We start from the raw sequence: 26,710 nt of genomic DNA, 5'->3' as shown, positions 1-26,710 counted from the left end.
ATTTCTTAACTTTATTATTTGTCCTTGCCAATTTTCCTGTATGCCAGTATTATAAAGGTTATCATCTTCCAGTTTAGCAGCCATAAGAATTGGATTTCTAATACCATTTTCATCATCATAGTTTTTTAGTCTTTTGTAAAATTTGAACATAGAGAGGAGAGCTTTAAAGCAGATGGGGAATGTTCCTAGTTCATATTTGATGGCTAAATTTGAAGCTTTTTTTCTGTACACCCAAAATGTCTTTAAATATTAAGTGCTGTATTTTTTCAAAGGGTAGTTGGTCACAATTGTTAATGTTAATATTAAAGTCTGAAATCCAAATTTCAGAACCATATAAAATGATAGGTTCAATAAGAGCAGAATAAAGTTTTAAAAGAGTTTTTACAGATAATTTATCATAAAAGGGCAAGGAATGTTTAATTGCATAAAAAGCTTTCCGTGCACGGTCAGCTAGCTGTTCAGCTGCATATTTAAGTTTGCCATTACAACTGAAAATAATTCCCAAATATTTATATTCATGTGTAAGATGAATTATTGAGTGATTATAATAAAAATAGTGTTGGGCTGTGTCAATTTTTTTATTTGAGAAAATCATTGCATTAGTTTTATTAAGGTTAACAGTTAATTTTTCCTTTATGCAATATTCTGAAAGGCAGTCTATCGAAGTTTGAAGGCCTTCTTTTGTAGTTGAGAGGAGAATTAAGTCATCTGCAAAGAATAAATGACCAACTTCAAAATTTTGAAGTCTAGGTGGGTTTGTGTTAAAATTCATAAGTTGTGAGTAGAAATCATCAATAAATATATTAAAGAGAGTAGGGGAAAGGTTATCGCCTTGCTTAACCCCACGCGTAGCCACAAATGGTTCACTATATCTAGATTCATCTTTGCAGCAATATTTAGTGTTTGAATACATATGTTTTATGAGATTGTAAAATTTCCCACCTACACCTTTTTTGTATAGTTTGGTTAACAAAGAAGTTCTATCAATTGTATCAAAAGCTTTGGTGAAATCAACAAAACATGCATATCTGTTTTGTTTCTTGTGTTTTAAATATTTGTTAATAAGAGTTTTTAAGATAAATATGTTATCTGTAGTGCGATGATTCCTCCTGAATCCAAATTGGTAGTTACTAAGTAGTTTATTTGTTTCTAAGTATGAGTTTAGGCGGTACTGTAGAAGCCCATTAAAAAGTTTACCCATACAGCTAGTAACACTTAATCCTCTATAGTTGGTTGGGTTACATGGGTCCCCAGATTTATAAATGGAAGATATTTGTACTAGATTCCAGCCTTCGGGTATTTCCCCAGAAAGAAGAATTTTATTAAAAAGTTTTGTTATTACAGATAAAAGTATATTTGAACTACTTTTAATAAATTCATTGAGTATCAAGTCTTGTCCTGGTGATTTGCCACATTTTAGATTTTTAATACCAAGTTTAACTTCACTGTATGTAAAAGGATAATCAAGGGGATTAAGGTTTTGTATTTCAGAGTCAACTACATCTTCATAGGCATTATTTCCCTTAGAGCATAATAAGTTTTTTATAGTGATCCACAAACATGTGAAGACTTGGGGAAGAAGAATTGGAGTTTAAGTTAAATTAAATATATCTCTAACTCTGTCTCACGGGCAAGTAGAATAAATTTATAATTGAGAAAAGAATAGGAGCTCTAATTATAAGCGCGACCGTCTTGCGAATAATGAAAATTATTGGCACGACAGTCATGCTGATAGACACTTAAAAAACAAAACTCTTAAAACTTACTTCAAAATCCTTAATTGTGTGAGGGGTGACTTAATTCAAAGATTCAAACTTAATTACTACTCAGTACTGCATACCACAGAAGAGAGAGAGAGAGAGAGAGAGAGAGAGAGAGAGAGAGAGAGAGAGAAGAGGGGGATAAGCCGATAAATCTTAAAAATCAAACGACTTTGTCATTTTAAAACAAAAAAGACACATTGTCAATAAAATTATTGAACTGTTATCACTTCTATATGCACTGATAACGTCGTCTTGCGGGTAAGCGATAACTGTAGTACGGCCGACACCCGAAAGTCCCGGATATCGATTTTTGCATGATTTCTCGCAATTGCATATATGATGCATTTATATGCGCATTTTATTGTATCACCCTATACATATTATTTATAATTATACATGTGTAGTACACGCACTTTTTTGCAATATTTCAATCCACTTTGATATATATACACTATAAATAGTGTGCTTCTTTTTTAACTTCGGTTGTTGAAGCATATTTAAAACGGCGTATTCGTGCCAATTTAACCTAGCAGAAAAAATAAAAATAAATCGTTTGTACGATTTATTAAATCGTAGAATTTAAAAAGTCGTTTCTACGATTTAGAAAGTCGTTTCTACGATTTAGAAAATCATTTCTTCGATTTAGAAAGACGTTTCTACAATTTAGAAAATCGTTTCTAAACAATTTAAAAAGTCGTTTCTACGATTTAGAAAGTCGTATCTACGATTTAGAAAATCGGAAAAACGATTTAAAAAGTCGTTTCTACGATTTTTAGGTCTCGGGTGACATTGCAAGTGGTTGTCGTCTGTCATCGTGCGCTAACAATTGAACATTTTTAACTTCTTGATAAGTATTCATTCTAATTCCTTTCAAATTTGGTATGAAGCATCTTTGGGACAAAGGGGACATAAATTGTAAATTCCAGGACTTCTACACCCCTTGAGCCTTAAAACAAAATGCCACAAAATTGAATAATTTTCAAAAATCTTCTTCTCTACCACCACATATATGTAAGAAAAACTAAATGCATAGTGATGTAGAGCAGGAAGGCCTACTAAAATTGCAATTTTCATGATCCTCTGGGTAGGGGTTTTGACCCCAGGGTGAGGCCAAACTTGGTATTTATGTGTTCTTCTTTAGTGCTATTGATACTAAATTAAAACTAAATGGATATCTAAAAGGAGTAGGTAGTCCTTTACAGAAATTATAAATTTCATTATTTTGGGGGTAAGGGTTTGGTTTCAGGATGGTGACAAAATTATTATAATGATTATTGTATTAAAGATTTGAAGGACTTCTTTAAGTTTAGTGATACGGTATAAAATCTAAATTTATATTTAAGAATAGCAGAAAAGGATGTACAAAATAAGGTTAATTTTGCAACCCCAGGGTTTTGACTCTAGTATGGGTCCAAATTAGTCATATCGTTTAATATTGATATATATTACCGGTATATTATGTAAAGCCTTTCATCTGTATATACACTTTAGAGGGCATTGAAGATTTTAAAAGAACACAATATATGTTGTTTGATAATATACTGTTGCTGAATATTAGAATTGAGTTTAGATATTCAGAACAGGAAATCATTTCTAGATTTCATAGCCTTTGAGACTATAGTGATTCTTTTAACTATTACTCAGGTAACCGATAAGGTATTTATATGTCTAATTTATTATATACCAAGAGCTAAAACTGAAAAGTTTAAACGTTCATACAGCTACTCTTCTGCATTCCTTTGTAACAAACTGTCTCAAAATGTTCGTAGCTCTGGTTCGGTTGGCATTTTTAAAGCTATGTATTTGATGGAATATTTTCATAGAAGTAGCACTTAAACATCGTGCTTTCCTCTTTTTGTTCAGGTGTGCCAAATGTAGTTGTGATATGGCACTGTGTGTGCGTGTGTCTTATGCTATTTTTTCTTCTTTCCTTTTATGTCATGTATTCATATTCAGGTAATAATTTTATCACTAATTAGGTGTGTCTTATGCTACATTTTCCCCCTTTTCTTTTTATATCGTATTCTTGTTTAGATACTAAATTTAGATGTTAATTCTATGTTTGTGTATATGTTTAAATGCAGGACCACAATGGAAACTAGCTATATGCTAATTTGTGTAATCCTGGATAAATAAAGGCTATTATTATTATTATTATTATTATCAAACGGTGTTCTTACAGAATTGGAAAAAGAAAAATGTTTTGGTGAACTCGATAATCGGACTTCTGTAGCAGAAATATCAAATATACTATCTCAAAATTAAAAAGTGGGAAAGTTCCTGGCTTAGATAATACATGTATTTCCAATAATATGATCAAATGTGGTCAAAACACTCTATTACCATGTTTCCTTAGAATATTCAACAGTTGCCTCACCTTTGGACATTATCCAAAAACCATGGTCTTCGGGGTACATTACTTCTATTCACAAGAGTAATGACATTTCTGATCCTAATAATTACAGGGACATTACAGTTACTAATGCAGTTGGAAAGTTATTTAACAAGATATTGGACATTCGTATGGCAAGCCCTTTTACTATTTATTCGTAAAATAAGATATCTCTTTAAATAAGAGAGATATCTTTATTGGTTAAAGAGATATCTCTGTAAGTTAGAGAGATATCTTTTTACGCTCAGAAGATATCTCTTTAACCAAAAGATATCTCTTTTATTTAAAGAGATATCTCTTTAAACAAATGAGATATCTCTTTACGCTTGGGAGATACTTCTTTCTCTTTGAGATATATCTCTCAAAGCTAGAGAGATATCTCTCAGAGAGAAAGAGATATCTCTCTAGCGTAAAGAGATATCTCTCTATCGATGTAAAAAGAGATATCTCTTTAAGTTACAGAGATATCTCTTTAAATTTTCAAAAGAGATATCTCTTTAATCTAAAGAGATATCTCTTTAGATTTCCCCCCCCCCCCCCGGTGATCATAATGACTTCTCCCTGTTGCATTGTCATAGAAATGATGTAACCCTATTTTTTAACCAAGCAAAATACTTCTAGCCTACAAATGGCGGGAAATGTTGAAGAGGTGGTTGGGGTAACATTGTCAAGTTGCCGAGAGGCGAAATCTAGTCTAGCTCGCATATTTCATTAATTTATTGTCTTTGGTTTTTTTGTTACCTATACATGTATACATTTCACATGCGGTAAAAGCAAAATCTTCCCACGGGATTGCCGCCATCAGGGTGTTGCTAAAACGCGGAACGGAAAACAAAACGGAACGAAATTTGAATTAGAATGATTAATGTAGATAAGATAACGTTAAAAATTGGGGGGGGGGGGGGTCATTTTGATTAAAATCAACAATTTGGGAATTGTTTACAAGCGATAAAACAACTTTATCTTAAAATTTTGCATCATAAATTGATTAAGCGAATTTAGTTAAACGTTAGTATAAGAATTTACAAGGCATTTTACAAGAATTTCGAAATTTCGGCAATGACAGAGGTGTTAGCGAGCTGTGACACCTATGGGTAGAGAATGAAAAGAACACACGGGGTTTATACCCACCCACCCCACCCCCGGCAAAACGTCATTAACGCACATGTACACGTATTTACACATAATACCGTGTATGTGTGTACTTACAACAAGGAGTGTGATATGTATAAAACAATTATAATTCATGATCTTATTTATAGTCAACAAGTTAAACATCTTTTGTTTGATTTATCATTTTTTAACTAACAGGAGACCTAGTAACCGCAGCACTCCAATCCTAAATAAGGAGGTCTTCTGGCAGTTAATTTTTAAACTAAATACTTGTATAGCTTAACATTTGGATTAATAATGAGATGACTTTTAATTCCATTCAAGCATAAATTCGGTGTTAGCTTTTTAGCTATTTCATATATTAGGAAATAAATCTGTTTATTTCTCTTACTATTGGTCGTAAACTTCACCCTAGTTAACATTGGTTTTGTTTCAATCTTTCTTTGCTGTTGCATCTCTTCAGTTTCAACACTAATCCGCAGGATATCGGTAAATGTACGAACTTTCACATAGATTCATCCCAAATGAGGCAAAACTTTTTTCTTCACCGGACTCGTTCGCTTTAAAATTTGATGTGATACATAAATGTATATTGTACCAGGTGTAGAACTAAATTCAAATTCAGTTATCTTAAACATATGTACTGTAGTTGGATTAAAAGCACGTTCGATATTTAAAAAGGTTATGTTTTGGGGAAATTGTTCAAAAAATTATTTTATCTTTTACAATGTTGTTTTCGAGGGGAGGATGTGTGCCTTTTATTCATTGGATGGGCTCATAAAATCTTTTCTTACCATACCAGCCAGAATAAAGTAATAGAATTTGAAAGGGGGTGAATTATAATTCAAGTCTTTTTTAGTACGTTACCTTATTTATTTTTTCTTCATTTGTGAAACAACATACTGGGGGTGGGGGGGGGTGGGGGGGGGTGACAAAGCCGGGGGGAAAGATGGTGCCAGCAGGCGCTTACTTGATATTTTTATTAAAATTTACTATGCAAATTATTAAGCAAGCGCCTGTTAGTACATTCATGCACAAAATACACCGTGTAAAAATACATAATAATGCATTAGTATGAGGTATTAAGATGAAATGACGGATTCTGAGAATGACTTCCTGTTCTCTTTGTAATTTCTGCATTCCTTGTTCAAAATCAGCCTTTTGATTTTGCAAAATGTTGACCTCCTCATAACATCATTGCATAAAATATTTTCCGTTTTCCGTTCCGTTCCGTGTTTTAGCAACACCCCAGCCATCATGGTAAGATTTGCTTTGGCGGGCTTCCGTTATAGGGAGAATTACTTAAGTATTCAAACTAATAGAAATATTGGAAAGAGATATCTCTTTCTCTTTGAGAGATATCTCTTTTTCAACGATTAAAGAGATATCTCTTATACTTTGAGAGATATCTCTCTAGGAATTCTTAGAGACAGATATCTTTAAGTGAAGGAGATATCTCTCAAAGTATAAGAGATATCTCTCAGAGTAAAAGAGATATCTCTTAAAGTGAAAGAGATATCTCTCTAAGTGAAAGAGATATCTCTTATTTAGAGAGATATCTCTTAAGATTAAGAGATATCTCATTTTAAAGAGATATCTCTTTAAAATAAGAGATATCTCTTTAATTTAAAGAGATATCTTATTTTTCGAATAAATAGTAAAAGGGCTTGCCATACATTCGTCTTGATAAAATTTCTCGAAAAATACCATATTATTAGTGATTGTCAGATAGGAGTTACCCAAAAAGCTAGAACATCAGACCATATGTTTATTCTTAAGACAATTATTGACAAGTACTGTAAGTCTAAGGATGGAAGAGTGTTTGCCTGGTTTGTAAGGTGAAGATAACGAACAGTGATCAATCTCATAACTCCTACAAGCAATACAAAATAGATAGTTGGGCAAACACGGACCCCTGGACAAACCAGAGGTGGGATCAGGTGCCTAGGAGGAGTAAGCATCCCCTGTCAACCGGTCACACCCGCCGTGAGCCCTATATCCTGTTCAAGTAAACGGAGCCATCCGCAGTCAAAATCAGTGTGCCAAGAACGGCTTAACAATCGGTACGAAACACGTCAGACAGCATTTGACACAATGATAGGTTGTATTGACAAACCAGATCGTTATAACGACCATAGAATTTGCGAAATGCTGACTTCAATCAGTACTATAAGCCAACTCAAGACCAACATCAATGTAGAAACCCTTAACATGTATATATGGTATACATCTGTATATCGTATTGTGTAGTTCTATTTAATTGTATACAATACTCAAGTAAGCTGTCTTGAATATATAAGATCTGTATATGGTATGCATGTGTACATATAATATGGTATCATGTATAATTTATTTTTGTGTATACTGACGTTTTGTCTATTAACAATGATAGCTTTCATTCAAATGTCGATTTGATATATCCCTGTGAGCTCGAAATAAAGGACACCACAGAGTCGTCCACTTCTGCTTCATACTTAGATGTTTTATTGAAAGTAGACATTAACGGTACACTAACAACTCAACTGTATGACAAACGGGATGATTTCAGCTTCCCCATCGTCAACTTCCCACATTTATGTAGCAATATTCCATTATCACCTGCATATGGTGTTTATATATCTCAACTGATTCGATATGCAAGAGCTTGTTCTGCGTATAGTCAGTTTTTAAATCGAGGTAAGCTACTGACAAACAAGTTGATGGTACAGGGATTTCAACAGTCTCGATTGAAGTCAGCATTTCGCAAATACTATGGTCGTTATAACGATCTAGTTCGTCAATACAACCTCGCATTGGGTCAAATGCTGTCTGACGTGTTTCATACCGATTGTTAAGCCGTTCTTGGCACACTGATTTTGACTGCGGATAACTCCGTTTACCTGATCAGGATATGGGGCTCACGGCGGGTGTGACCGGTCAACAGGGGATGCTTACTCCTCCTAGGCACCTGATCCCACCTCTGGTGTGTCCAGGGGTCCGTGTTTGCCCAACTATCTATTTTGTATTGCTTGTAGGAGTTATGAGATTGATCACTGTTCGTTATCTTCACCTTGCATACTATAAATAAGCTGTCTCAAACACTTAGGGTACAAGACTGCCAGTCTCATCGACTTGGCTCAGAGACCGTCCCTTGGTACCCTCTGTGTTTGTGACAACATTAATTTTATAATATTGTTTTACTTTACTTCCCATATAGCACACTTATTGTACAGTACATTTCCAATCAGTATTGTGATGAGAATTCAATACCTATGAAAGGTAAGATAACGAACAGTGATCAATCTCATAACTCCTACAAGCAATACAAAATTGATAGTTGGGCAAACACGGACCCCAGGACACACCAGAGGTGGGATCAGGTGCCTAGGAGGAGTAAGCATCCCCTGTCAACCGGTCACACCCGCCGTGAGCCCTATATCCTGTTCAGGTAAACGGAGTTATCCGTAGTCAAAATTAGTGTGCCAAGAACGGCTTAATTAACAATCGGTATGAAACACGACTACATTTGATGTAGAAACCCTTAACATGTGTATATGGTACACATGCGTAAATTGTATCATGTAGTTATAATGTTTAATTGTTAATTTGTATATGCCCCCTGAGGGCCCTTGATTGGTGAATAAAATATATTCTATAAAAAGACTCGGGCGTCGCACAGTAGACATGTTGGGCGGACATGTCGTCAACGACTCGATGGCAGACGAAGGTAAGAAACAGTGTGTGTCATGTGGGGACCAAGATAGACGTCTGATCTCTTCTCGTTGGGAAAAAAAATTCATTCAAATCAAGAACTTTGCAATAATATTTTGCAATTTCTAGACATTTCCGAATTAAAGCAGTCCAAAAGAAGTAGGTACAGTTTCTAAAGTAATTTGGCCCAAAATATCGACGATTTCACTCACAGGCACCTGCATTTCTGTCACTAAGTCGCTCAATAAAGTCAAAGATCGAAAAATCCTACCCCCTCTATATATAAATGTGTATTTATATATAGAGGGGGTAGGATTTTTCGATCTTCGATAAGTCGCTCAATAAAGTCAAAGATCGAAAAATCCTACCCCCTCTATATATGTGTATTTATATATAGAGGGGGTAGGATTTTTCGATCTTTGACTTTATTGAGCGACTTATTGACAGAAATTTAGGTGCCTGTGTAATGAAAACACAAATACAGAACGTGTTGTAATTATACAGCAAAGCGTCTTTATATGTCCGCCATATTCATCGTTGCTATGTCGGTCATGGGAATGTTTTCGAATTTACTTACCTGATTAACTTATTCACGTTTGGATGATGTATTTTCTGATTGAGAAAATTTTAGCCGCTGAATCTCTAGTCAGGTGCTCGACCATGCAACTGAGCTAATTGGCCACTGGCAATCAAACCCGGCTGACCTTTCCACACCCCCCTCCCCCTAAAATGTCTTCACACTTGAAGACATCAACCCAGGATCTTAATCCCCTGGCAGGCATTTTCACCTATCAGTTCCAGGAGCTGATCCACAGGCACTTGTTTCTGTAATAACTTACGACCTCTGTATACTATTAATAATGTTATTATAATAATAATGTTATTATTAGTATACAGAGGTCGTAAGTTATTTACAGAAACAAGTGCCTGTGGGCTGGTCTACGGCACCAAATGTAACAGGAAGGGAGAAAATGCAATAGACCAGACCGGGATTCGAGCCTGGGCCCCCTGAATATCTAGTCAGGTACTCTACCCACTGAGCTTTCTGGCCACCAGCAATTGAACCTGGCTGACCGCTACATTCCTCCCTCCTTAAATGTCTTCGTCTTGGAAGACACGATCCAGATTCTTTTCCCCTGGCAGGACTTTCACCTGCAAGTCCAAGGATGGTCAACGGAACCAAATGTAACAGGGAGAAAATGCAATGGACCAGACCGGGATTCGAACCCGGGCCCCCTGAATCTCTAGTCAGGTGCTCTACCAAATGAGCTATCTGGCCACCGGAGATCGAACCTGACTGACTGCTACACTCCTCCTATAAGCACCTGATCCCACCTCTGGTATATCCAGGAGTCAGTGTTTGCCCAACTCACTATTTTGTATTCCTTATAAGAACATGGCATATTTCTACTTATATCTGGATCAAGGTAAGTTTACAAATTATACATTCAAATGGAAGGATATCTCATAAATTGTAAATCACAAATGATGAAGTAGCACTTTCACAGTAAATGAAATTAGCACCCTCTGATACTTTTCATTAAGGAGGTATGAATGTAATATTGTTGTGGTATTTACATGTAGCATCACATAGCAAATCATCATAAAATCATTAAAACAAATTTAAATCCTGCTATATTCAAATGTACAATCTACAGATTATCAGCTTAATTGTTTAATCCAAATACTTAACCAGACAGGTGAAGAAATTTAAAAGGACAGATACATATTTCTGAATTTATTTTTGCAATTATGGCTATTACTACTAATTGAAAAAAAATTGTGATGAAGTTTTACTCCTCCTTAAGAAAAAGTACGTAGTCAATATACACCACACCACCATTAGCCAATGTCCAATATATATCACCCTTAGAACAAATGATGCTGCAGTTATCACAATATTGACACGACGTTGTGTCCTTGGGAAAGGCACTTTACATGAATTTCCTCACTCCACCCAAGTGTAAAAGGGGTACCTGGCTATAGACAGTGAAAGATATTGTTAGAATGTTAGTGCTCTATCGCTTGTAATGGCTGCTTGCACTATATGCTTCCTATCAGGTTGAGAAAGTTCTAGATTGATATAAGGTCTGCCGGGGTATTAATGCATTGTAAAGCGCTTTGAGCAGCATACGTTGGAAAAAGCACTATATAAAACCAATCATTATTATTAATATTGATTGGGTTTAACTCTGTTGGTATCATCTGTAATGAAATGACAGAAAACAGTTAGATGCAGAACACTCCGATCAAATTATGATTAAAAATATGATAGAAATTTTAATAGATATATAAAAGTACAATTTGTATGTATTATTGAAAATCATGCAAAAAGAGTCAGTGAAGAAATCTGTTATAATAATCTGAATTTCTATTTACAGTGCATGTTAAATTTTCTTTATATTGCTCACTTACCGAATCCAATTCAGAAATTAAACATCATTCACCATTTCACATTCCTCCCATACTGCTTCACAACTTCATCGATAATGTGATACAAAGCTTGGCTGTCAGCGAATGACACCTCACTGCACTCTAGCTTGCCTGATTCAGAAAATGATACAGAAACGCAAATGATGGAAATCAACATGGACCCCTATTGCCAACAACAAAATTTAAAAGTAGCTAAGTCACCCTATAATTCAATTCTAGAAACTCAAGTTTCAGAGACTGGTTCTTGCTAAGCTCTTGTGCATGGTTGGAAATACATGTAGTATTGTTCAATTATTTGATAAATCTCTGAAGTTAGTTTGATCTGTTTTTGACCCAATTTGAATTCCATATTGCTCCGTACAAGCTGTTTCAGTTTGTACCATAATATCAAAGACAGTCACTCTATATAGAGTGATAAAATATAACAATCTTCAAACATAATTAATTTCTCAAGAATGAACAGTCTAATTTAATTAGTTCCTGTGTTGAAATAATTCATCTAAAGTGATGACACGATATGTGAACACCATGTACTAAGTACATGATATCAGAATATTAATTTTACATTTCCATCTCTATAATAACCCTTTGAAGCTCCAATGTGTCTTACAACTGGATGTAAATTTTCAGCGCATGATATGTCCGTGAGTGGGGATTATGGAAATTAACATGAAATATTGTCCATGTGTATTTCAATTTCTAATAGGCAGTATTTTTGATATGTCGATTTTATATATTTTCATTTCAAATATAGCCATAACTAATGCCAAATGACCTAACATAAATTCACTAAATGGATCTAATTTATCAACATGCCATTACAGGCCCGTGAGCCACAACTCTCAACTACATCTTCCCCAATCCAACCAAAGCGATACCCCTACATACCCGGCTTTAGTGAGATTGTATTTTGCGTTACAGAAAAACATTTATCCAAGACTATAATTGGACAAATTTGAATCTGCACTATGTAAGGATGCTTGTATGTTAATTTCACAAATCATAGCTAAATCAGTCAGGACTTAGAAAATCAGGTTCCAGAGGATTGTAAAGGCCCCATGAGCTGTGGGTGGGTGTCATATTTGATTATTTTCAGCTTGTGTGTTAAAAAGCATTGATTCCATATTGTTTAGATTTTCATTTGCATGGAAAGAACTGTTACTGAACTTATCTTACTTGTGAAATTATAACAAGGGTATTAGAAATGGTAATATGTCTGTCACAAACTTATGTAGAGGTTGTTGTTTTTTTTTTTACTGTTGAGGGCAGTACCAGCCATTAGCTGTGACATACTTTATTTTGCGTCATACAAATAAAAAGTCCTAGCTTAAAAACTGTGACAGAAAACACAGACATGCTGTAGATCTGATTTGGAATTGGATAAGGAAACAAGATCATCTGCATAAAAAAGACATGAAATCTTTTCCCTATCTATAAAGTGACAGAGGCAGAGTCTAAGAGTTATCCTCTAGAAATTACTTGGGAGGTCATTAATAAAAAGTTTAAATAAACTTGTCTAACTCCAAATCCAGATGTGAAAAAGTCTGTCATTTTGTCATTTACCTTCAAACTTAGTTTAACATTATTATACGTATGCCAAAAAGACATAGGTTTGGCAAACAGGTAGCCTGGACTCAACTTGAAACTTTGCTAGCTTAGCTAATAAGCTAGTTGATGAGTTGTGTTTGTGATTTAGTTGGAAAGTGTAGTTAACTGGTTTAGTAAGTCAGTTTTGAGGAGAATTACGTTTATTTCAGTGCATCATACAAGTACATTGATCATGCGAAATGTGCTCAATTTGTACTGACACATTATTTTTTTAAAAAGAAATCACTGTGTTAATATCAGACTTACATTTTTCTGCCAACTAATTAATTAATTGTCCATTAAAATCAAATATCGAAGTGAACGTGAGAGCAAGTTTGGGAGAGAAATATTTTGCTGTTGAATATAATTTATTTTTAACTATTAATAGGTCATTAGCATTTTACATTTCAGCTTTGTCTATTTTCGCTGCATAAAATTCAAAAGAAACTTCAATACAGTTCCATAGGTGCAAAAGCAGAGTCTGAGGTATAGTCTTGATTTTCATTTCCCCCGTTAAACACTTCAGATAAACGTACGCTAACAAAACTATACACCCCACATGGTTCATTCAAAGTGAGGCAAATTCAAAATATACCACTCCGAATGATGTCATATTTATTATATTTCTGTTTTCGTCATACAAAGACATCACAAGCTGCCACAAATTTTATTCTATGCATGGTGTGCATAGCCTTAGCAGTGATGGTTCATCTTACCAAAATCTATCATGACTTTGGACCTCCGTTTCCTTTCAAAAGGTCTGAAAGACCGGAAACTCTGCCTGAATACTTGGTGAAGAAACAGTACTACCTATGTTAAATGTACCAAGTTTGATGAGGCACATGGATCCAAAATTGAACCTGGGATATCCCGATTACAAATTAATACTTTTACCACAGGCTACTGAAACCGTGGTACTAAATTCTTACCTACAATCCCTGCATCATATATTTACAAACTGGTGCTGAATTCATACCTACAATATTTACACAGACCTACAGACTACATGTATGATTCTAAGCAACCATTGTGCCAAATATGAGCCTCTAATGTATCTCCAATAAAGTGTTGACCTGTACAATTTTTCAATGGTAAAGCTCAAACAGTACTTAAGATATTGCAAAGAAAACTGCAATGTTAATGTCTGCACATCAGGACACCACTTACCATAAAAGCAACTGCATTCAACATTGTTCTAACTCAGTGTGGAAAGCCATGGTATTTTCTAGGGTCAATGAAATAAAATAAGATGGATAGAGATGGCTAGTACAGGAATCTTGGTCTCACAATTGTCTGCTTGTCAACCATATTTACCAACATCTGGATCATTGCCAACTTCTTCATAAGAGCCATATGCTTTCTTTATTCCAAACTTGTCTGCAAATTTCTGTGCTTTTTCCATAGACCTAGCACCAATGCAAACAACCTGTGATAATCATGAAACAAAATAGACCACGGAACTTCAAGAAGCTATGGCTGGTGTGAAGCGTTTCTCTTCATACCTCATGTATTTCAAAAAATGAAATTATTTTTTTATACATGTATTTAAACAAACAGTTTAAATCTTACTTTCATTTCTGCCAAAATATTCCCAGTCATTAAAATAGTCATACTATATTTATCACAATTCATATATGCTCATTATTCACATCATATGTATCTGTGTAAAGTTAGCACACAAAATCAACTGTTATGATACATGTAAATTCTGCAAAGTGGATCTGTTATGATACATGTAAATTCTGCAAAGTGGATTGAGATTCACTTCAAAAATTACAATTTCAATAATTGTCTTCACAGTCATGAACACTAAATTCTACCTATACCCTCTTCATTGTGACGTCAAATGTTTTGACTGTAAACAAATGACAATCATAAATGCTGTGCATACATCCAATATTGCCTTTAATGTCATAAAGGGGGATTGTGGGAACTAGAAACCACCCTTCCCCTACCTTTACCTCTTTATAGTTGGAAAAATTTAACAATAAGATTAGTTTTTAAACATTTTAGGCATTGTCAGAGATGTAAGTCTGGCTGGTTAATCGTCCCCCTTCAAAATTCTCTACATCTGGTCCAACATTCTGAGAAAAACTTGAGTGTGTGAAGTTGAAAAATTGTCAGTTTTGTCATTAGAAAATGTAGTTACTACAGCAATATGTTCTGATACCTCATGGACATTACTTGGCGGGGCCAAAACGGACGAGACAAAATCGCTTGAGATTAACCCAGCACCACAAATTCCCCAGCGAAGAACCATGCTGATACGCTGTCAAGACCTGAAAAAGAAAAGAAAGCTGATGGTCCAAAGATCTGTGACCCTGATAAATGTTGGCCTGGGAATATAGTTACATACAGTGCTCCCTTGATATATTGCCTCCCGTTATACCCCTGCATACCCCCTGCTTATTGCCTAAAAATCCTGAAGAACAGATTCCCTCCCATGTTAACACCCCCCGTTATAATGACAATCCCGCATAATGCCATATGCCACTGATTTTCACAAACAAATTGTCAAATGCTATAAGGTTTACCCTTGATAATAATGCCAGTTACCTAACACCCATCATTAATCACACCTGTACTTTGATAGCGGTGCGGTGAAGTGTGACAGTATGGACAAGGTATTCGGGTTAATTACTAATAATTGCTGAATTGCTAAATCGAAACAGAATGGAGTCCTAATAACTTGCTTGTCCAAATAACTTTATGGTATTAAAATTCTTTTGACTGCTCAGTGAATTGTCCGTAATGGTGACTTCGTTATACCCCCCCCCCCCCGTTATTGCCCCAATTCATCTTGAACAAAAGTTGGCAATATATCAAGGGAATACTGTACTTGAGACAGTAACAATGCAATAGCAAACTGTATCATGTGACATGGGATATAAAATGAGGTCACCATGACCTACTTTCATGCAATGACACACTAAGTTACAGAATCAACTGACAGGGTCCATTCATCTGATACCTCAAAATGTGTCTGAGGAGAGACACAAAGTGGAAGAATTCCCTTACATATGGGCAATGTTAATAAATGGAATGTGTTCAAATCTGCATTTACACAAGTACACAATTACTCACTGAAATATGTATATCACACCATGATGCCTCCTCCAATTCACATAAACGTTTTTTTAAGAATTGTAATTTGATACAAATGATCATTTGCAAGCGAATGAAATGCCTGTGATATTTTATATCAAAATCTTACATTTTATATTCATATACATATATGCCGTGTAGCACAGCAAGTATAGTAGCAATATGGCAAGAACTTTAAGTCTCCCAAACAATGGAGACTTTCTCCCAAACAATGGAGACTTATTGTTTTTGCTCGGTTCTTGCTATTCTTCCACTTCTTGTTCTTCTCATTTCTCGCACCTAAAATATCTTCAGCCTTTCTCCATAATCCATTGATGAAAGTATTAGATACTCAAGGATATGATAGGCCAATGTTCCTAGTTCTGCAGAAATGTTTTTGCTCTCAGATTGAAGGTGGTTAGGGTATATTTTGTGAGTGTGTGTGTGTGTGTGGGGGGGGGGGGGGGGTTGTCAAATGGGGGTGTGGTCTAACATAGAACTCAAAGGAAAAAACATTAATTCCAAAATTTAACAGATAAAACTTGACAAATATGATAATATAATATGATATGCCAGACGATGAGCTAAATATGAAAAAGAAGAACTTGATACATTGTCAGAATGGGTTAAAAGCATAAGGGGGATATTAAAATCCCGCATTAGACACATGAAAACAAAAGTACGTACCATCTATCCTTCTGTGTTTAGTAAACCAGAAGTGATAAAAGAATTAAATAGGTTAGATGAGGAATATGTTTTGGTTCCAGCTGACAAAGCTAGTAACAACATTGTCTTTGTTTGTAAGGCTCATTATTACAACTGTATTTTAAACGAACTTGGCATTAATTCCACTTTTGGTAATCATACTTATACTCCAACTGCCCTTTCAAAAGATGAAATTCTTCAAAACCATGCTTCAGTTTTAGACACATTTAATATCCCAGTCAATGGGTCGAATGAATATGAGTTACCGTACCTATACTGGATACCTAAACTACATAAAAACCCTTACAAACAAAGATACATTGCTGGATCCAGTAAGTGCTCTACCAAGGCCCTATCTTTGCTCCTCACGAAAATATTAACAGCTGTGAAGAAGAAACTTCAAACTTACTGTGCGACTACATATGCCAGAAGTGGTGTAAATCAAATGTGGATTCTAAAAAATTCTAAGAAACTTTTAGTAAACTTGAAATCGCAGAATTTTTCCCAAATCAATAACATTAAAACCTGTGACTTTTCAACACTGTACACGACCATTCCTCACGAAAAAAGGCGAAGTCTGTGACTCCCATTCCTGTCTAGAAAACATTACTCATCACATGTGTGTCTGTCTTTACAAAATGTGTCCACCTTACTTTTGAAGTCATTTATGTCCTTTGCTTCGACCACCCAATCAGCTATTAACGACTCGTGGACCAAACGAATGCTTCGGTCCTGATACTGAGCCTTTATGCATACTTCTTTCCCAGCTTAAGCAAGTGACCCCTAGTTCTTGTCGAGTGTGACAGAGGTAGCAGCTTGTCCTTATATGTCTGTGCATAGTTTGGTCATTTCCCTTGAGCTTGTCTATGTCACCAGTAAACTAATGTAGTTGGAGAGCATTGAGTATAGGTCTAACCAATGTACCGGTAATGTAAAGGTGTTTCATGATGTTCCTGTTCCTGCTGTCAAAGGTCCACTTGATGAGACCTAGGGTTCTGTTGCCTTTGGTCACTGCCTGGTTCACATGTTGATGGAAGGAATAATAACTTGTTATCAATATGCAGGCCCAGATCTTTCTCCATGTCTAAAGGCCGACGTAAGCGTCAAGCATAGGCCTAAATTTTGCAGCCTTTCACAGGCAATGACGACGTCTACATATGAGTGAAAGATTTTCGAGAGGGAGGTTAAACAATATACAATCAATCTCCATGTCTGTTTTTTCAGCACTCTCCTGTGCATCGTTGTCTCTCATATGACATGTATGGAGGTTGTTCTGTCCCAGATGCATGATGCTGCACTTGTCAAACCACCCCAGTCCAACAACCTGTTGATACCTATACCTGCGGCTTTACTCTTTCTCAGTTAATGTCCTTTCGTAAACCTTTGTATTATCAGCGAAGATGCACGTGACACTGCTTACAAGTAGTACAACATCTAGTAAATCATTGATGAAGATCGCGAAGAGGACAGGACCTAACAGAGTACCCTGGGGAATGCCGCTCGACATGACACGCCTGAACCAGTTTAATGTATGCCCATTTAGCTAGACTGTCTGTCACGGTGATCTGTGTAGTAAATAGCTCCTGATCCAACTTCCTACATTGCCTTTGATACCGTAGCTGTCAAATTGGCTGAAGAGACATTGATGAGGCAGTCAGGAGGAGATCAAAAAATAAATTTTTCAGAAAATGTCAGAAATGTTGTGTATCCTTAAAGGGGTGGACTAGAGGGTGTTCTTCTCCCTCTTCCTTCCTCGCATTTTCTTTTATCCCCATCTCCACTCTACTCCCCTCTTACCCTGTCCCCACCCCTATTCTCTTACTTTAGTTAAATGGATAGGTATAACCTAGATTATATAATACATCCGCCACCCCCTCCCTTAATTTCGGATTCAGTCTGATTAAAATCAAACCTTTCACATCGCTCGATGTACGGATAGCTGCATAACGATTATCCGCACATCGAGTGAAGTGAGAGGTTTGATTTTAATCAGACTGCATTCATATATCACCACGTTCTGGAATATGCCCTAGCTCTCCATGATTAACGTGGTGCAAGAATGGTAACATATATATATACATGTACTTTTTGCTTTTGGATCTGTGAATACCATGCATTAGTCGACAGTGCATAAAATGTAAACTGTTTCTATTTAATTAAAAAGTATCACATACGTAATGAATATAAATGACTTCACATACCTTTGATGCAAGAAAGATGAGTTTAGATACGAACCCTATATTCACTGACTGATAACGTCGTCTTGCAGGTAAGCGATAAATGTAGTACGGCCGACACCCGAAAGTCCCGGATATCGATTTTTGCATGATTTCTCGCAATCGCATATATGGTGCATTTATATGCGCATTTTATTGCATCACCCTACATATTATTTATAATTATACATGTGTAGTTCAGGCATTTTTTTGCAATATTTCAATCCACTTTGATATATATATACTATAAATAGTGTGCTTCTTTTTTAACTTCGGTTGTTGAAGCATATTTAAAACGGCGTATTCGTGCCAATTTAACCTAGAAGAAAAAATAAAAATAAATCGTTTGTACGATTTATTAAATCGTAGAATTTAAAAAGTCGTTTCTACGATTTAGAAAGTCGTTTCTACGATTTAGAAAATCGTTTCTACGATTCAGAAAGACGTTTCTACAATTTAGAAAATCGTTTCTAAACAATTTAAAAAGTCGTTTCTACGATTTAGAAAGTCGTATCTACGATTTAGAAAATCGGAAAAACGATTTAAAAAGTCGTTTCTACGATTTTTAGGTCTCGGGTGACATTGCAATTGGTTGTCGTCTTTCATCGTGCGCTAACAATTGAACATTTTTAACTTCTTGATAAGTATTCATTCTAATTCCTTTCAAATTTGGTATGAAGCATCTTTGGGACAAAGGGGACATAAATTGTAAATTCCAGGACTTTTACATCCCTTGAGCCTTAAAAAAAAAAGCCACAAAATTGAATAATTTTCAAAAATCTTCTTCTCTACCACCACATATATGTAAGAAAAACTAAATGCATAGTGATGTAGAGCAGGAAGGCCTACTAAAATTGCAATTTTCATGATCCTCTGGGTAGGGGTTTTGACCCCAGGGTGAGGCCAAACTTGGTATATAGCGTTGATGTGTTCTTCTTTAGTGCTATTGATACTAATTAAAACTAAATGGATATCTAAAAGGAGTAGGTAGTCCTTTACAGAAATTATAAATTTCATTATTCCAGGGGGTAAGGGTTTGGTTTCAGAATGGTGACAAAATTATTATAATGATTATTGTATTAAAGATTTGAAGGACTTCTTTAAGTTTAGTGATACGGTATAAAATCTAAATTTATATTTAAGAATAGCAGAAAAGGATGTACAAAATAAGGCTAATTTTGCAACCCCAGGGTTTTGACTCTAGTATGGGTCCAAATTAGTCATATCGTTATGTAAAGCCTTTCATCTGTATATGCACTTTCGAGGGCATTGAAGATTTTAAAAGAACACAATATATGTTGTTTGATAATATACTGTTGCTGAATATTAGAATTGAGTTTAGATATTCAGAACAGGAAATCATTTCTAGATTTCATAGCCTTTGAGACTATAGTGATACTTTTAACTAGTACTCATTTAACCGATAAGGTATTTATATGTCTAATTTATTATATACCAAGAGCTAAAACTGAAAAGTTTAAACGTTCATACAGCTACTCTTCTGCATTCCTTTGGAACAAACTTTCTCAAAATGTTCGTAGCTCTGGTTCGGTTGGCATTTTTAAAGCTATGTATTTGATGGAATATTTTCATAGAAGTAGCACTTAAACATCGTGCTTTCCTCTTTTTGTTCAGGTGTGCCAAATGTAGTTGTGATATGGCACTGTGTGTGCGTGTCTTATGCTATTTTTTCTTCTTTCCTTTTATGTCACGTATTCATATTCAGGTAATAATTTTATCACTAATTAGGTGTGTCTTATGCTACATTTCCCCCCTTTTCTTTTTATATCGTATTCTTGTTTAGATACTAAATTTAGATGTTAATTCTATGTTTGTGTATATGTTTAAATGCAGGACCACAATGGAAACTAGCTATATGCTAATTTGTGTAATCCTGGATAAATAAAGGCTATTATTATTATTATTATCAAACGGTGTTCTTACAGAATTGGAAAAAGAAAAATGTTTTGGTGAACTCGATAATCGGACTTCTGTAGCAGAAATATCAAATATACTATCTCAAAATTAAAAAGTGGGAAAGTTCCTGGCTTAGATAATACATGTATTTCCAATAATATGATCAAATGTGGTCAAAACACTCTATTACCATGTTTCCTTAGAATATTCAACAGTTGCCTCACCTTTGGACATTATCCAAAAACCATGGTCTTCGGGGTACATTACTTCTATTCACAAGAGTAATGACATTTCTGATCCTAATAATTACAGGGGCATTACAGTTACTAATGCAGTTGGAAAGTTATTTAACAAGATATTGGACATTCGTATGGCAAGCCCTTTTACTATTTATTCGTAAAATAAGATATCTCTTTAAATAAGAGAGATATCTTTATTGATTAAAGAGATATCTCTGTAAGTTAGAGAGATATCTTTTTACGCTAAGAAGATATCTCTTTAACCAAAAGAGATATCTCTTTTGTTTAAAGAGATATCTCTTTAAAGAAATGAGATATCTCTTTACGCTTGGGAGATATCACTTTCTCTTTGAGATATCTCTCTCAAAGCTAGAGAGATATCTCTCAGAGAGAAAGAGATATCTCTCTAGCGTAAAGAGATATCTCTCTATCGATGTAAAAAGAGATATCTCTTTAAGTTACAGAGATATCTCTTTAAATGTTCAAGAGATATCTCTTTAATCTAAAGAGATATCTCTTTAGATTTCTCCCCGGTGATCATAATGACTTCTCCCTGTTGCATTGTCATAGAAATGATGTAACCCTATTTTTTAACCAAGCAAAATACTTCTAGCCTACAAATGGCGGGAAAGGTTGGGGTAACATTGTCAAGTTGCCGAGAGGCGAAATCTAGTCTAGCTCGCATATTTCATTAATTTATTGTCTTTGTTTTGTTTTTTTTTTGTTACCTATACATGTATACATTTCGCATGCGGTAAAAGCAAAATCTTCCCACGGGATTGCCGCCATCAGGGTGTTGCTAAAATGCGGAACGGAAAACAAAACGGAACGAAATTTGAATTAGAATGATTAATGTAGATAAGATAGCGTTAAAAATTGGGGGGGGGGGGGGGTCATTTTGATTAAAATCAACAATTTGGGAATTGTTTACAAGCGATAAAACAACTTTATCTTAAAATTTTGCATCATAAATTGATTAAGCGAATTTAGTTAAACGTTAGTATAAGAATTTACAAGGCATTTTACAAGAATTTCGAAATTTCGGCAATGACAGAGGTGTTAGCGAGCTGTGACACCTATGGGTAGAGGATGAAAAGAACACACGGGGTTTATACCCACCCACCCCCGGCAAAACGTCATTAACGCACATGTACACGTATTTACACATAATACCGTGTATGTGTGTACTTACAACAAGGAGTGTGATATGTATAAAACAATTATAATTCATGATCTTATTTATAGTCAACAAGTTAAACATCTTTTGTTTGATTTATCATTTTTTAACTAACAGGAGACCTAGTAACCGCATCACTCCAATCCTAAATAAGGAGGTCTTCTGGCAGTTAATTTTTAAACTAAATACTTGTATAGCTTAACATTTGGATTAATAATGAGATGACTTTTAATTCCATTCAAGCATAAATTCGGTGTTAGCTTTTTAGCTATTTCATATATTAGGAAATAAATCTGTTTATTTCTCTTACTATTGGTCGTAAACTTCACCCTAGTTAACATTGGTTTTGTTTCAATCTTTCTTTGCTGTTGCATCTCTTCAGTTTCAACACTAATCCGCAGGATATCGGTAAATGTACGAACTTTCACATAGATTCATCCCAAATGAGGCAAAACTTTTTTCTTCACCGGACTCGTTCGCTTTAAAATTTGATGTGATACATAAATGTATATTGTACCAGGTGTAGAACTAAATTCAAATTCAGTTATCTTAAACATATGTACTGTAGTTGGATTAAAAGCACGTTCGATTTAAAAAGGTTATGTTTGGGGGAAATTGTTCAAAAAATTATTTTATCTTTTACAATGTTGTTTTCGGGGGGAGGGTGTGTGACTTTTATTCATTGAATGGGCTCATAAAATCTTTTCTTACCATACCAGCCAGAATAAAGTAATAGAATTTGAAAGGGGGTGAATTATAATTCAAGTCTTTTTCAGTATGTTACCTTATTTATTTTTTCTTCATTTGTGAAACAACATACTGTCAAAATCGGGGGGGGGGGGGGGGGGGGGGTGTGTGACAAAGCCGGGGGAAAAGATGGTGCCAGCAGGCGCTTACTTGATATTTTTATTAAAATTTTCTATGCAAATTATTAAGCAACCGCCTGTTAGTACATTCATGCACAAAATACACCGTGTAAAAATACATAATAATGCATTAGTATGAGGTATTAATATGAAATGATGGATTCTGAGAATGACTTCCTGTTCTTTTTGTAATTTCTGCATTCCTTGTTCAAAATCAGCCTTTTGATTTTGCAAAATGTTGACCTCCTCATAACATCATTGCATAAAATATTTTCCGTTTTCCGTTCCGTTCCGTGTTTTAGCAACACCCCAGCCATCATGGTAAGATTTGCTTTGGCGGGCTTCCGTTATAGGGAGAATTACTTAAGTATTCAAACTAATAGAAATATTGGAAAGAGATATCTCTTTCTCTTTGAGAGATATCTCTTTTTCAACGATTAAAGAGATATCTCTTATACTTTGAGAGATATCTCTCTAGGAATTCTTAGAGACAGATATCTTTAAGTGAAGGAGATATCTCTCAAAGTATAAGAGATATCTCTCAGAGTAAAAGAGATATCTCTTAAAGTGAAAGAGATATCTCTCTAAGTAAAAGAGATATCTCTTAAAGTATAAGAGATATCTCTCTAAGTGAAAGAGATATCTCTTAAAGTGAAAGAGATATCTCTTTAAGTGAAAGAGGTATCTCTTTAAGTGTAAGAGATATCTCTTTCAATTAAAGAGATATCTCTCTAAGTGAAAGAGATATCTCTTATTTAGAGAGATATCTCTTAAGATTAAGAGATATCTCATTTTAAAGAGATATCTCTTTAAAATAAGAGATATCTCTTTAATTTAAAGAGATATCTTATTTTTCGAATAAATAGTAAAAGGGCTTGCCATACATTTGTTTTGATAAAATTTCTCGAAAAATACCATATTATTAGTGATTGTCGGATAAGATTTACCCAAAAAGCTAGAACATCAGACCATATGTTTATTCTTAAGACAATTATTGACAAGTAATGTAAGTCTAAGGATGGAAGAGTGTTTGCCTGGTTTGTAAGGTGAAGATAACGAACAGTGATCAATCTCATAACTCCTATAAGGAATACAAAATAGATAGTTGGGCAAACACGGACCCCTGGACAAACCAGAGGTGGGATCAGGTGCCTAGGAGGAGTAAGCATCCCCTGTCAACCGGTCACACCCGCCGTGAGCCCTATATCCTGTTCAAGTAAACGGAGCCATCCGCATTCAAAATCAGTGTGCCAAGAACGGCTTAACAATCGGTATGAAACACGTCAGACAGCATTTGACACAATGATAGGTTGTATTGACAAACCAGATCGTTATAACGACCATAGAATTTGCGAAATGCTGACTTCAATCAGTACTATAAGCCAACTCAAGACCAACATCAATGTAGAAACCCTTAACATGTATATATGGTATACATCTGTATATCGTATTGTGTAGTTCTATTTAATTGTATACAATACTCAAGTAAGCTGTCTTGAATATATAAGATCTGTATATGGTATGCATGTGTACATATAATGTGGTATCATGTATAATTTATTTTTGTGTATACTATAAATAAGCTGTCTCAAACACTTAGGGTACAAGACTGCCAGTCTGATCGACTTGGCTCAGGGACCGTCCCTTGGTACCCTCTGTGTTTGTGACAACATTAATTTTATAATATTGTTTTACTTTACTTCCCATATAGCACACTTATTGTACAGTACATTTCCAATCAGTATTGTGATGAGAATTCAATACCTATGAAAGGTAAGATAACGAACAGTGATCAATCTCATAACTCCTACAAGCAATACAAAATAGATATTTGGGCAAACACAGACCCCTGGACTCACCAGAGGTGGGTTCAGGTGCCTAGGAGGAGTAAGCATCCCCCGTCGACCGGTCACACCCGCCGTGAGCCCTATATCCTGTTCAGGTAAACGGAGTTATCCGTAGTCAAAATTAGTGTGCCAAGAACGGCTTAATTAACAATCGGTATGAAACACGACTACATTTGATGTAGAAACCCTTAACATGTGTATATGGTACACATGTGTAAATTGTATCATGTAGTTATAATGTTTAATTGTTAATTTGTATATGCCCCCTGAGGGCCCTTGATTGGTGAATAAAATATATTCTATAAAAAGACTCGGGCGTCGCACAGTAGACATGTTGGGCGGACATGTCGTCAACGACTCGATGGCAGACGAAGGTAAGAAACAGTGTGTGTCATGTGCGGACCAAGATAGACGTCTGATCTCTTCTCGTTGGGAAAAAAAATTCATTCAAATCAAGAACTTTGCAATAATATTTTGCAATTTCTAGACATTTCCGAATTAAAGCAGTCCAAAAGAAGTAGGTACAGTTTCTAAAGTAATTTGGCCCAAAATATCGATGATTTCACTCACAGGCACCTGCATTTCTGTCACTAAGTCGCTCAATAAAGTCAAAGATCGAAAAATCCTACCCCCTCTATATTTAAATGTGTATTTATATATAGAGGGGGTAGGATTTTTCGATCTTCGATAAGTCGCTCAATAAAGTCAAAGATCGAAAAATCCTACCCCCTCTATATATAAATGTGTATTTATATATAGAGGGGGTAGGATTTTTCGATCTTTGACTTTATTGAGCGACTTATTGACAGAAATTTAGGTGCCTGTGTAATGAAAACACAAATACAGAACGTGTTGTTACTATAGAGCAAAGCGTCTTTATATGTCCGCCATATTCATCGTTGCTATGTCGGTCAGGGGAATGTTTTCGAATTTACTTACCTGATTAACTTATTCACGTTTGGATAATGTATTTTCTGATTGCGAAAATTTTAGCCGCTGAATCTCTAGTCAGGTGCTCGACCATGTAACTGAGCTAATTGGCCACTGGCAATCAAACCCGGCTGACCTCAACACCCCCCCCCCCTAAATGTCTTCACACTTGAAGACATCAACCCAGGATCTTAATCCCCTGGCAGGCATTTTCACCTATCAGTTCCAGGAGCTGATCCACAGGCACTTGTTTCTGTAATAACTTACGACCTCTGTATACTATTAATAATGTTATTATAATAATAATGTTATTATTAGTATACAGAGGTCGTAAGTTATTTACAGAAACAAGTGCCTGTGGGCTGGTCTTCGGCACCAAATGTAACAGGAAGGGAAAAAATGCAATGGACCAGACCGGGATTCGAACCTGGGCCCCCTGAATATCTAGTCAGGTACTCTACCCACTGAGCTTTCTGGCCACCAGCAATTGAACCTAGCTGACCGCTACATTCCTCCCTCCTTAAATGTCTTCGTCTTGGAAGACACGATCCAGATTCTTTTCCCCTGGCAGGACTTTCACCTGCAAGTCCAAGGATGGTCAACGGAACCAAATGTAACAGGGAGAAAATGCAATGGACCAGACCGGGATTCGAACCCGGGCCCCCTGAATCTCTAGTCAGGTGCTCTACCAAATGAGCTATCTGGCCACCGGAGATCGAACCTGACTGACTGCTACACTCCTCCTATAGGC

The 26,710-nt window shown here is 35.5% G+C and overlaps 1 protein-coding gene across 2 annotated transcripts in view; it reads right to left on the bottom strand.

Annotated features, from left to right (window-relative positions):
- The window catches only part of LOC125658072 (trans-1,2-dihydrobenzene-1,2-diol dehydrogenase-like), a 98,819-nt gene that overhangs the window by 22,929 nt on the left and 49,180 nt on the right, over positions 1 to 26,710 (bottom strand). Inside the window, exons 1-3 of one of the 2 annotated variants that reach the window (XM_056148607.1) lie at positions 18,969 to 19,004; positions 15,149 to 15,257; positions 14,293 to 14,404 (exon numbers count right to left, since the gene is read on the bottom strand). The exons of the other annotated variant lie outside the window; for it this stretch is intronic. Coding sequence (XP_056004582.1) covers positions 14,293 to 14,404; positions 15,149 to 15,238 — 202 coding nt within the window. The 5' untranslated portion in view covers positions 15,239 to 15,257; positions 18,969 to 19,004. Of the gene's footprint in view, positions 1 to 14,292; positions 14,405 to 15,148; positions 15,258 to 18,968; positions 19,005 to 26,710 lie in introns of those variants that run through there. 2 annotated transcript variants of the gene reach the window in all.

Source organism: Ostrea edulis, chromosome 9 (assembly GCF_947568905.1).
Source record: "Ostrea edulis chromosome 9, xbOstEdul1.1, whole genome shotgun sequence".
Taxonomy (NCBI): Eukaryota; Metazoa; Mollusca; class Bivalvia; order Ostreida; family Ostreidae; genus Ostrea; species Ostrea edulis.
The sequence above is the reverse complement of the archived record's forward strand: the minus strand, read 5'-3'. Positions and strand labels throughout refer to the sequence as shown.